The 11818-nt window shown below is 45.8% G+C and overlaps 1 protein-coding gene across 1 annotated transcript in view; it reads left to right on the plus strand.

The window, feature by feature from the left end:
• ush1c (Usher syndrome 1C) overlaps window positions 1-7752 on the plus strand; it is a 19908-nt gene extending 12156 nt beyond the window's left edge. Inside the window, exons 13-19 of the mRNA XM_060061544.1 lie at window positions 1048-1227; window positions 3164-3205; window positions 3795-3848; window positions 4321-4420; window positions 5542-5651; window positions 5843-5898; window positions 7326-7752. Of these exons, the coding sequence (XP_059917527.1) occupies window positions 1048-1227; window positions 3164-3205; window positions 3795-3848; window positions 4321-4420; window positions 5542-5651; window positions 5843-5898; window positions 7326-7338 (555 nt within the window). The 3' untranslated portion in view covers window positions 7339-7752. The remainder of the gene's footprint in view (window positions 1-1047; window positions 1228-3163; window positions 3206-3794; window positions 3849-4320; window positions 4421-5541; window positions 5652-5842; window positions 5899-7325) is intronic.
• The last annotated feature ends 4066 nt before the right edge of the window (window positions 7753-11818 follow it).

Consider the following 11818-nt stretch of genomic DNA (forward strand, 5'->3'; position numbering starts at 1 on the left):
CCCTCCGTCCCCTCCTCCCTCCTCCGTCCCCTCCTCCCCCCTCCCGTCCCTCCTCCCCCCCTCCCCTCCTGCCCCCTCCGTCCCCTCCTCCCCCCTCCGTCCCCTCCTCCCCCCTCCGTCCCCTCCTGCCCCCTCCGTCCCCTCCTGCCCCCCTCCGTCCCCTCCTGCCCCCTCCGTCCCCCCCGTCCCCCCTCCCCTCCTCCCCCCTCCGTCCCCTGCATGAGGACCTCAGTCCTGCAGCTGGACCCGGGGGTGACCCATGGCGGTGGGTGTTGTTGTGGCGTGCTCTCGTCGGCCTTGTCTCTGCGGTGGTCCTCATTGATACGTTCCCATTGAACCAATGAGGAGCGTCGCCTTGCTGTGATCCTCGAGGTTATCTTCCATCAAACCATTTGTTGGCGTAGTGTTTGAGGAACAGTGGTATTAACATACTGTTGCATTCAAATGATCTTGTAGCGGCGGCGGTAGGATTGCCTCAGGGACTTGGCGCCCGTGTGTGTGCATGCTCTCTTGACATAAATGATGTCGCTCATTTTCTACATGAAGGGGATGAAACCCGCCGGTTCATCGATGGCCTTTAGCAGAGCGTGTGCATCCCAGCGTGAAGCATGTGCCCTGCGGGGAACGAGATGAACGACATGTGTGCAACTAAGCATGTTTGCATGTGGCCTGTGCTGTGCATTTAATTTTGTGCATGTAGTTAAAAAAAACGATACATCGGCAATATGCATGGGTTTTGCCTTTGTAATATATCAGGCCATTGTCGTGTGCGATTTAAACGGTTAATCCTCTCATGCTTTATTAACACTGAAAGGTGGGTTTCATTTCTCCGGGGTTCAGGTTATGAGAAACACATCCCATGCGAGTCAGTTTTCCACCTCGAGCATTCCCTTGGTAAGTGTGTGTGATACCTGAGCACCACCTCAGCCTGCTGAGAGGGTGGGCCGCTGCCAGTGTGGTGGGCTGAACACATCGGAACAGACCAGACTCCATGTTATATAGGGCAGCAGCATGTGTGGTGACCAAGCTGTTGAACGCATGACTTAGATTGTACTCGAACATCTCTTGCACGGCGTCAACGGGGATCAACAGAAACTAGCACCCAGCCCGCCCAATCAGAGGCGTGCGATGGGCCACGTCATGTCCAAGCCCGTCATGCTGCCCCAGACCCGCGCGCAGACCCGCCCCGACCCGCCGCAGCTGCACGCCCTGCGGTCCGACGGCCTGGTGAGTGTGTCCGTGGAACGGTCTGACCCCCGGCAGTCTACATTGGTTCTGCCTCGTTCCTATTGGACCGTTCTTATACAGCACCAAAGTCCTGCACTCGGACTTCCTGTCGGAGGATTTGTTTTTTCCATCCCTGAAACGATCGCTTCCTTTTTCGCTCTTTATTCTCCTTCTGCTTCATCTGTGGTTATTGGATCACGCCAGAAGGCCCGCTTATTGACCATCAAATCCTACTGAGATGACAAATAACGACAGATGATTACGTTTCGTTTTTTATTATTATTATAATTGACATGACTTTATTAGTCATTTAGCATGGACTCATCCAAAGTAACTTACAGAAAAGCTTTCAAAAGCATACAATCAAAGACAACTCATTAAAATAGGAGTATTTATTAGAGGGCAAATAACATCTGACCTATTTAATAATAAAAAGGGTCAGATGCGTTTTAAAGATGGAGAGGGATTCTGCTGATGGACATGCTACATGTCAGCTCAATCTGAATTAAATGGTAAAATACTGACCGTAATAATGGGGAATGAACTGTGTGTGATGAGTTGACTTGACGGATCCCGTCTAAACGGCCATTACATCGGACCGTCGGTTGACCTTTTATCGCCCTTCCTCATCATGGTCGTCCGCAGCGTGACCCATAACCTAACCCCACTGTGTATTAACGTCCGACGATGTGCTTCTGTGTTGTAGCCTCCAGAGATGCTCAAACGAATGGTTCCCTACAACTCGTCTTTCAAATCGAACACCAGAAGACAAGTAATCCATACGCATTAGCCCCTGTGTTCCACTTGCCCCGAACCACCCACCTGAGCGTGCTCTCGCCTGCCCACGCTGGATCACCGACCCGCTGGTGCTGGATGTTCTGGTGGACTTTCTTATTGGGAGCAGTGGTGCAGATAATAGCCTTCCATCGCCAGACCAATTCTTAACTGTGTATCAGGCCGGGACGTCTCAGTCGATTTTAGACATCCTAGGGGGCGCCACCGAAGATTCTCCTGGATGCAATTATAGACCAACCAGCAGCCAGAGCAACGAAACAGGCACACGTCAGTGGCTGCCATTTTGGTTGTTTATGAATATGCGGCACTCAATGAGGGCGTTACGTACATTCATCGCATTAAACCCGCCCTATATTAACTGAATGGTGTGATCATCAAGCCAGAGCAAATAAAACATGGGCATGCAGATTGGTCGTGTGACCTGGAGCTAAAGCTATAAGCTATCGCTCAGGGTTATTAATTCATTTTGAACTGCTGGCATCTGCGCCATAACATTCTGCAGTCCGTTAATGCAGTTAATTGAAACTAGACGGTTGATGGTAAAATCCTTGACGGTGTTTGGACGGGCTTACTACAGGCCTGCTACAGCAAGGGCATTCTTTATTTTTTTTGGCAGATCTTTTGATTTATTGAGCACTGTCAAATGTTGAGAAAATGCTTTTACAATAATTGGCCCACCCTATCTTTGAATTACGTTAATCATGAGTCCGCCCAAGTCTGTATTAGTTTAGAGTTCTCTCTGGGCTGTCTGGTGGATGACTGATCGCTGGAGCGTGAGCAGGTTGTTTGTCATTTACGTTCAATCGGAGGACATAAGTATGACTCACTGCGCCCCGACGCAACTCGGGAGACAAATTGGGCTGTGAGGCTTTGGCAAGACGCGCGGGGGTCAGGCATTAATCCTCACCGCGTGAGTGTGTGTGTGTGTGTGTGTCCTTACCTTCCCTCTATGTTGCTCTATGGTCGATAATCTTCCAGAACGGTTGTCAAAGGTCTTCTAGCTGTTCAACATCTACCACCTCTGAACTGATACTGATACCTGGCCCATTCACTTGTGTGACATCTTTTCATTTTGTGCTGTTGAAAATGTTTTTGATGTGTCGCTTTACTATTTGAATGTCTAACTTCTGTGTTCCTTTAGGGTTTTCAGAAATACGAAGATGAGTTTGATCCATACTCGATGGTAAAGTGCTCTTTATCTTGTCGCTATAAGATGATTCTATAAGTAGCTGATTCATTTTATAAATCAGTGGTGGACCAGTACCACTAGACCAGTACCAGAAGACCAGTACCACCTCACCTCTTTCCCTTGACCTCCAAACATTCACCATCACATACATTGTTGACCAAATTCACAAATGTAATTCAAAGCCTTCATGGATGTTATTAGCCAGCTAATGCTCGTAAAATTTTCCATGCCATTATTCCTATTATTCTTATTGGTGACTTTTGTCTTTATTCTACTCTTTAATATCCATTTGAAATGTCAAATATATTTATTTGTTGGGATTATGATTCTTTTAGAGTGGAATCATGTGAATTAAATGCTTAATATAATCAGGATTTAATTATCAATTTAATGCAATCATAGAGTATAAGACATCTGGTTTATTAATGCCGATTGATTGGCTGAATTGAGACCAAACACACGTGACTCACCATGTATATTGATTTTGATAAACAGCGGTTGCACCATTTTGTACAATTGAACAAACACAGAGTTGGTTGAATTTGTACAAATCTAACATCCTGTTGCTGTTCTTTCTGGATAGTTCTCTTCAGAGCAGATCGATGGTCGAGACGTCAGACTGCTCAGGATCAAAAAGGTAGAATCCTGCAGCTCTATTCGCCGCGCAGTATCCACGACAAAATGTTCACTACACAGCATTCACCATACTATGTACACCATGCACTATCCACGACAAAATGTTCACGAAATAGTTTTCACAATACTGTATACATCATGCAATATCCTCAACATAATGTTCACTACTCGGTATTCACCATTAAGGATGCACCATGCAATATCTCCAACATAACGTTCACTAAACAGTATCACTCTTATATGTAAACCATGCAATATCCACCACATAAGATCAACCATACAACATCACAATCTTCCCCTCTACACGACCCAATAATCACCTGACAATAGCACAACAGTCACCTGACAATAACACAACAGTCACCTGACAGAGAACCCGCCCCTCCCAGCACGTCACCTGACAGCGGGACGAGGTTCACGATGAGCTGAGGGTGGTGCTCTGGTTGATGGTGTTTCTGTGTCGGGCCCCACAGGTGGGGAACCTGGACATAGCGCTGGAGGGCGGGGTGGACTCCCCTCTGGGGAAGCTGGCGGTGTCAGCCGTGTACGAGGGGGGCTCTGCGGACAAACACGGTCAGTGCACGCTCCTCCGCAGCCCAAAGCGCCCCGCCTTGTGTCAGGACGGGTCAGAATGTTTTAGAATGTTCCTGTCTGGACAGCAGCCCTGAGTCCTGTTCAGAGCAGGCAGAGAGGGACAGGCGTGCTGCGTTCAAGCTCTGCGTGCTTTGCTCTGTTAAAGCAACAGGATTGTACATATCAATGAAATGTTCCTTTGCCGAGGCAGTAAGTATGATATATATTAAACTACATGCAGGCAGGAAGTAGCGTTTATACTTCTAAACATATATCTTCTACTTCTTTCCTCTGCAAAGAAAAATGTGACTCTTTCTATGGCTGTTGAAAAACAATGTTTTATCGCTTTTTTCTAACAACCAATACAAATTTTTTTGTTTGCGTGTATTTGTGTAATAATTAGGTCTTCATTTATAATTGCGAGCAATATATGTGTAAGACTGCAAAATGTTTTATGTAAAAATATTGTTTGAAAGCAATTACTAAAGCAATATTAATTGTTGTTCCAGGGACTATGTTTCTTAATAATATACCCAGTCATTGTGCTATTTGTACAGGGTATTTGATTAATAGGGTGTGTGAACACTGTTGTTTTTTCGAGCATGTTCTTTCCCATTACAAAAACGTTTGGCCCTCTGTTTATTGATATGAAGTAAAAATAATGAGTGTTTTGTCGAGAGACAGTATCTACGTCTCTACAGCTGTAGTTATGCGTTCTGCTTGAAAACACAGCTAGATTGTAAACATGTAGATGTAGAAGTGATTAGTAAGGACTAAAACACTATTAGTTTTACCAATCTGTCGAAAGACAACAAAATATGAGCATTTCTGAATCTAGACGCTTCTTTTCTTTACTTAATCATGGAAGATGAATCTGGATTCATTAATCACAAGGAATGAAGTTAATGGTTTTTGCTGTGACTTGATCCCTTGGGTCCCGAACCTTTGATTTAAAGCACCAAAAAGATATAGACAAAAGCAACGGTGGGCACTGAGTGAGGTGTGTGCGTGTGTGTGTGTGTGCGTGTGCGTGTGTGTGTGCGTGTGCGTGTGCGTGTGCGTGTGCGTGTGCGCGTGTGTGCGTGTGTGTGTGTGTGTGCGTGTGCGTGCGTGTGTTCCAGGTGGCATCGTGCCAGGTGACGAGGTCATGGCGGTGAACGGGAAGATCCTGATCGACGCTACGCTAACGGAGGGTCAGAACTCCCTGGCCAGAGCCTGGAACAGCGGCGGGGTGAGCTGGCTCCTCAGGCCCTCGATCTCACATCATAGACCCCGCTTCATCCCCTACAGAAGACACACCCTCACTGCTTGATAGTTGTCCATTTTTTTTCTTGTTGGATCGCTAAAGAACTTCACTGAAGATACAAAGAAACCTTAACATAGTAGTTAATTCGTAACTGTATATTGTTCTTTATTCTCCAGGATTGGATTGACCTGGTGATCACAGTCTCCCCTCCAAAAGATTATGAAGATGAAGTGTAAGTTTGTTTCTCCTCAACCGGTGTTCAATGGATCATATACGACGATGCCTCACAAACTGTTCAGCAAACCAGAGATGTGTAATTCATTGTTTCCGTGTGTAACATGTGAACTAGTTTGTGATAATGTAGTGCACAACGATGACTGTGTGTGAATGTGTGTGTTTGTTTACAATTGTGTGTGTGTGTGTGTGTGGGGAGGGGGGGTTCACGATTGTGTGCGAGTGTGTGTGTGTGTGTGTGTGAGAGATTGTGTTTGCGCCCACTTGATTGTGTGTGTGTGTGTTTAGCTCTAGAGCAGCATCAGTCAGTCCCTCTGTGAACAGAAAGGTGTTTGAAGGCAGTGCACCAGTGTACAGACAAGGCTACCTCCTCCAGCTTTAAATCTCCCAGCCACCCTGTTCACCATCGCCTTGGTAACCCTGTCAAACAGAAGCTCCACTCCCTCGCACCCCTGGGTGGGAGGGGGTGATGTGTGTTTGGTGCTGGGGAGTGCGCCCCCCCCTCCCCAACCGGCTTGTCTTCTAAAACACATGTGACAGTCTCCCTGGCAATCAGAGAGAACAAACCTGATCTCTTTACCAAATGAGTTTGAAGGTCAAATTAATGTGGAATAATTGACCAGTTTTGGAACTAATTGTGAAATTGTAATGAGTACTATATACAAACATACATGTTGATGACACAAGTCACTAATACTATATACAAACATACATGTGGCTGACTTGGTACTGCATTAATACTAAGTACAAACATGCATGTGGCAGACACTAGGCACTGCATTAAAACTATACTCCAACGCAGATGTGGCTGACACTAGGCACTGCATTAAAACATCAACACACGTGTTGCGGCGCTGGCCCTGACTGTAAAGGTCAGGGCGGTTCCCCAGCGTAGAGCCGCCCCCCTCCTGCCAGCCTTCAGCCGCAGTTCTGATGGATGTTGCTCCCACAGGGACTGTTACATGTCGTGTTGTTAAGATCCAGAGCATCGAGTGCGGCTTAGCTGCACTTAACTCCACTTAACTCCACCTTCCCCGCTGGCGCAGCACGGTGGGCCACGGCTACTCTCAGGGTCTGTGGGACTCCTAGGAAACCTTCATCAATTAATTAACAGCAGGCAAACCGCTGCTTACCATTAGCTCGTTGCGCATTCCGTCCATTGCTCGGAGGGGCCTAACACTCGGCTCCAAACACTAATGCCGGGGGTCCACCGCAGACCCTGAGTGCCTGAATCTGCATGATGTGTTGGTCTGGCGTGTGACACTGTGCAGGGAACAACAGCGAGCACGACTCTCAGAGCTTTTGTTCTCGTGCATATTTTGAATTGATGAACAAAATGCATAGGCTGTGACACGTTGATGTTGTAGAAGCTGACGACATTGGTATCCTGTTTTGATTGAATTATTTTGTCACTATTTCTTCCAGAACATTCTTCTAATCACTCCATCGCCAGTCAGCCAAACAAAACAAGCATCTCTTCACTTCCTGGGAGTACTTTATATTGTCACCTCAGACTTGAACAACACTACAACGAATATTAATAAAACATGGAATGTGTGCAGATTTTTTTGTACATCTTGAGATCAATTAGTTGATTGTTATTTGTGGATTTTAATTTATAACTGACGTACTTGAATAATGAAGAGGGTTTATAGGCTACTGTAAGCCACGCCTTCTCCTAATTGAAGGCTAAACAGTCGAATCTTGACCGGAAGTCCTGGAGCTTTTCAAAAGCACAGCAAAAGCAATAAGTAGTCACAGGAACTGACCCGGTATCCAATAGCCTACTGTTCTTTTCTCAACTCTGTGCATTTTATTCTGTCTACTAAAATAAACAAAGATGCCATTATCAGCCTACAGTGTGCTCTGATTTCCTTGCAGTTCCGTTGTGTGCGGTCTAGTCCCACAAATCAGACTTTGCATCAATACTTTGACTCTGATGATGACAGTTTACATTTAGTTTAGACCAATGATGTTAAAGGAGGAGACCGGGATCTGTAAGCGCGGGGAACACAAACTCGCAGCAGCAGTAAACTAAAGTGTGAACAAAACAAAAGAATGTCGGTAAACGTGTAGATTCGTCAATATGGAAATACACTCATTCCAATCCCATTTTGAAGCTTCATCCACTGGCGTGTTTTTAGGTAGAGTCAGTCTTCTGCTCGAGCCAGGAAACAAGGCGTAACTTTGCCCGTTTGCATTCCTGGTTTTCGGACAGAGCAACGCTGCTGGATGCGACATCACGTTCCGTCTAAAACACTGTGTCATAATATATGTCCATAGGGGGCACCAGTGTCCCGTTTTCATTTAAACTGCCTTTTTTTAGGCCTTATCGCGGACAGTAAAAAAAAAGTAATATCAAAATGTTTCTGCTGTCCTACTATTTAGCTGCGTCCAATGGGATGCGGCGTTGTTATCCAGAGATATCCACAGTAGGCCCATGTGGATAAGCCCCTCCATGTTGGCATTATGGGCTACGTGACTGCGGTCACACAACACAAGCCATCACTGGGTTCAAAGGAGTCGGAGGTGGGGTTAGGTCGATGACTTTCTTTCACACTATCAGCCGGATCCCGGGTTCAGCACCTCGGACAGCACTCCAGAGGAGACCGGATGACAGGAACAACACAGCCCGGCTGTTTGCGTACGTGATGGACTCTGTAAACAGAATACGTCGCGGAGTCACGAAGTCATCTGCACTTTGACAAATTATTTTTTTCGCCTGCGTGCAGCCTACATGTTAACGGGCCTGTTAGCACGACTGAAACGTTCCTTCGCATTACATAATCTGGTGCTTGTAGTTTTTTGTTTGATGATTTTGATAACATGGAAGAGCTCTATGGAGCCAACAGTCACCGTTGATACACCATGATCTCCCATTACAAACCGGTAAGTGGGCCTACTTGTGGATGTGCCTAGGCAGGTCAGGGGTGTAAATGTGAGTAGGGGTGTGCGAGAACCTTAATGAATGTTGTCTTTACGTAGAGTAACTTTTTGTCTGTTAGATGATTAATAATTTGTATTTTGTGCGCAGTCAGACATCCCCCTAAAAACAGTTTTCGTGTGGTGTAATCGTGACCCGTAGGTGACCCTTGCTGCTAACACACACGCACACGCACGCGCACGCACACACACGTATGTTAAGTAACGAGATGGATTGCTGTTGTACTGAATATCAGTACGACCGTTAAATCATATTTAAATCCGCAACTGGACTGGGACTGAACTGTTACCAAGCAACACATAAACTTTACGTTACGTTCCCTTCGTCCTCTTCTTACAACCGTTCGTAAGTCAACTCAAATGTTATGTCTGGAAATACGTTCATCTTTGCGGTGCAAAGTTTGTCTTAATCTAAGCTACATAAAGACCGTTATAACATTAACGGTTATGATAACACCTGTAAAACGGACTGATTCATGTATAGTTAAAAGGGTTAGGGTTAGTGCTGTTATACTCTAGCACTCATGTAGTGTAAATTTATTTTGCCTCTAGTCCAATCAAATTACTAACTGTTGTATAAATATATTTATACCACGGTCTGCGGGAATACTCGATTCTGATTGGATGCAGGGTGTGCATTAACTCCTGATATACGGACACCTGGACAAGTAGTTCCGTCAAATTGTCTGTTTACCGTTCTCAATTAATGCGCTAGCTGGCGTATCGTCTCTAAAATAGTAGTAACCATAGCAACGGGAAACAAAACAAAGCTCAGCGGACTATAATACCTCCCGCTACCTCCTGTTCTAAAGTCGTAGCTATGGTCCGTCCTAATTACTGGAGGAGTGAACAACGTTTCCGTTGCATGAGAACCCAACGGGCGTGTAATGGTGGTTCCGGGTATTAGTCGGACCCTCAGGCGTAACCAGGGAAACAAATGTATGTTTTGTGGAAAACTTTATATTCAGATTGTAAAACGCATGAAAATATAAATTAATGGTCTTAATTTGGTCACCGTTGGTAAGTGACCGTGGTATAAGCGGGATAATGCCCTTCGAGGTGTCCATTATCAGGAATTAATGGACTTCGCGGAGGCAACCGTCCTCCGCTTCACGTCGGACGGTTCACGCCTCCACGTCGTCCATTAATTCCTGATAATGGACACCTCGTCGGGCATTATCCCTTACAATACATAGCCATGATTCAAGATTCCTCAACTTTAACCATACGGAATTCTCCAACAGAACTTTCTGAACACTTAAATACTCACAGATCCACACACCCACTCACAGGCACGCAAGCGCACTCACACACACACAAGCAAACACACACACACACACACACACACACACACACACACACACACACACACACACACACACACACACACACACACACACACACACACATATTGTTGCGTGTGCCCACACTTACTGCTTTGTTTATGTAATAGCATCACCTTTGATACATGCTACAATTATCGTTCATATGAATGAATGATATGTAAAAGTCCTTTAAAATAATAACTTTTTGACATCCTGATGTTGGCTGACTATGAATAGCAACCGGAAAAGATTGTGGGTTCTCATTCAACAGTTCAATTTTAACCGAATGCTTGATTTCCCATGACTGCACATTTCTCTCTCCCTTTCTGTATCCTCCTGACCTCTCTTCTCCCCCCCCCCTCTCTCTTTATCACTCTCAGCCCTGGGGCATCTCACCAGCGAGCCACTGTGGCTATTGCTGATAAGGACCAAACAGGAACAATAAATAACACAATGTATAATGTGGGCTTTTCTCAGCAACCCCACACAAATGACTCATTGCGATCTCTATACGCATGCTTGCTGAACCCATCAATCTGCCCGGTGACTGTAAGTGCTTTGCGGTACACTCAAATAGAACAGTAGTCAGCGTTATTTGCGTTTATGTCCCACATAACATGGGCCCCATTTGTCATGCGATGATCGGGACGTGTTATCTCACCACTGCTCTGGGGGGGGGGGGGACGACGACGATGTCACGGTGTCATCACGGGGCCCGTATAGATTCCCAGGCCGTCCCACGTAGTAGTGTGTCCTCCGTGGGACAGGAAGTCAGTGGGGCCGCGAGTGTGTGTGTGTGTGCGTGTGCGTGTGTGTGTGTGTGTGTGTGTGCGTGTGCGTGTGTGTGTGTGTTTGTGCTGCTCCTGGGGTGTCGGGTTGGTGTAAAGATAGAGTGCCGTCAAAGCGCTCACCCCGTGTCATTCCTCAGTACATCTGCGTGAACCCTGCATACAGCTTCCCATGTCCGCTGCGTACTGGTGACCACATCCGTAAACCTGCACGGTGATATCGGGTGTCTACTCTAAAAGAGGGGTGGTATTTTCTATTCATCCGTCGAATTGTATACTGAAATATCCTTCCCATTTCTTGTGAAACTTGAGCTGAATTACAGTGAGCACACATCTGTCCGTGTATCTCGTCATTCACTTCATATTATTATTTATACTTTCTGTTCAGTGCCCTGCACTTTGGCTGTCTGTGATTTATGGGTCTGCATTGTTGCATGAGCTGAGGCCAGCATTGGTCATCGTAACACGGCAGTGAACTCAACTCCCTAACCCTATACCACCACACTGCGCTGTTTTATTTTCACAGGAAGTCGATGAAATCGGGGTCTTAAGAGGTCATGCTGACCCTGAGGTCTCAGGGTACATTGTCACTTCCTTCATGGGTTACTGCAGATACATTTTCTTTTTCCAAAGACAAAAATTTAAATTCTGCCTTCTTTCTATAGTGTCCTAAATATTTAGTGCTCACAGGTTTCTGTTCGTGCTACCAAAGTAATCCAGCAAGTAGTGTGCATTTCCTGCATATCCTGAATTGAATTGTGGGAAAATGTGATGAGTGAATGGGAAAACATAGTTATGTAATTCTTGTTTATGGTTTGGGATCTAGAGAGCTGGGCTTTGCTTCACATGACGTTTGAACTGC

Source organism: Gadus macrocephalus, chromosome 9 (assembly GCF_031168955.1).
Source record: "Gadus macrocephalus chromosome 9, ASM3116895v1".
Lineage (NCBI taxonomy): Eukaryota > Metazoa > Chordata > Actinopteri > Gadiformes > Gadidae > Gadus > Gadus macrocephalus.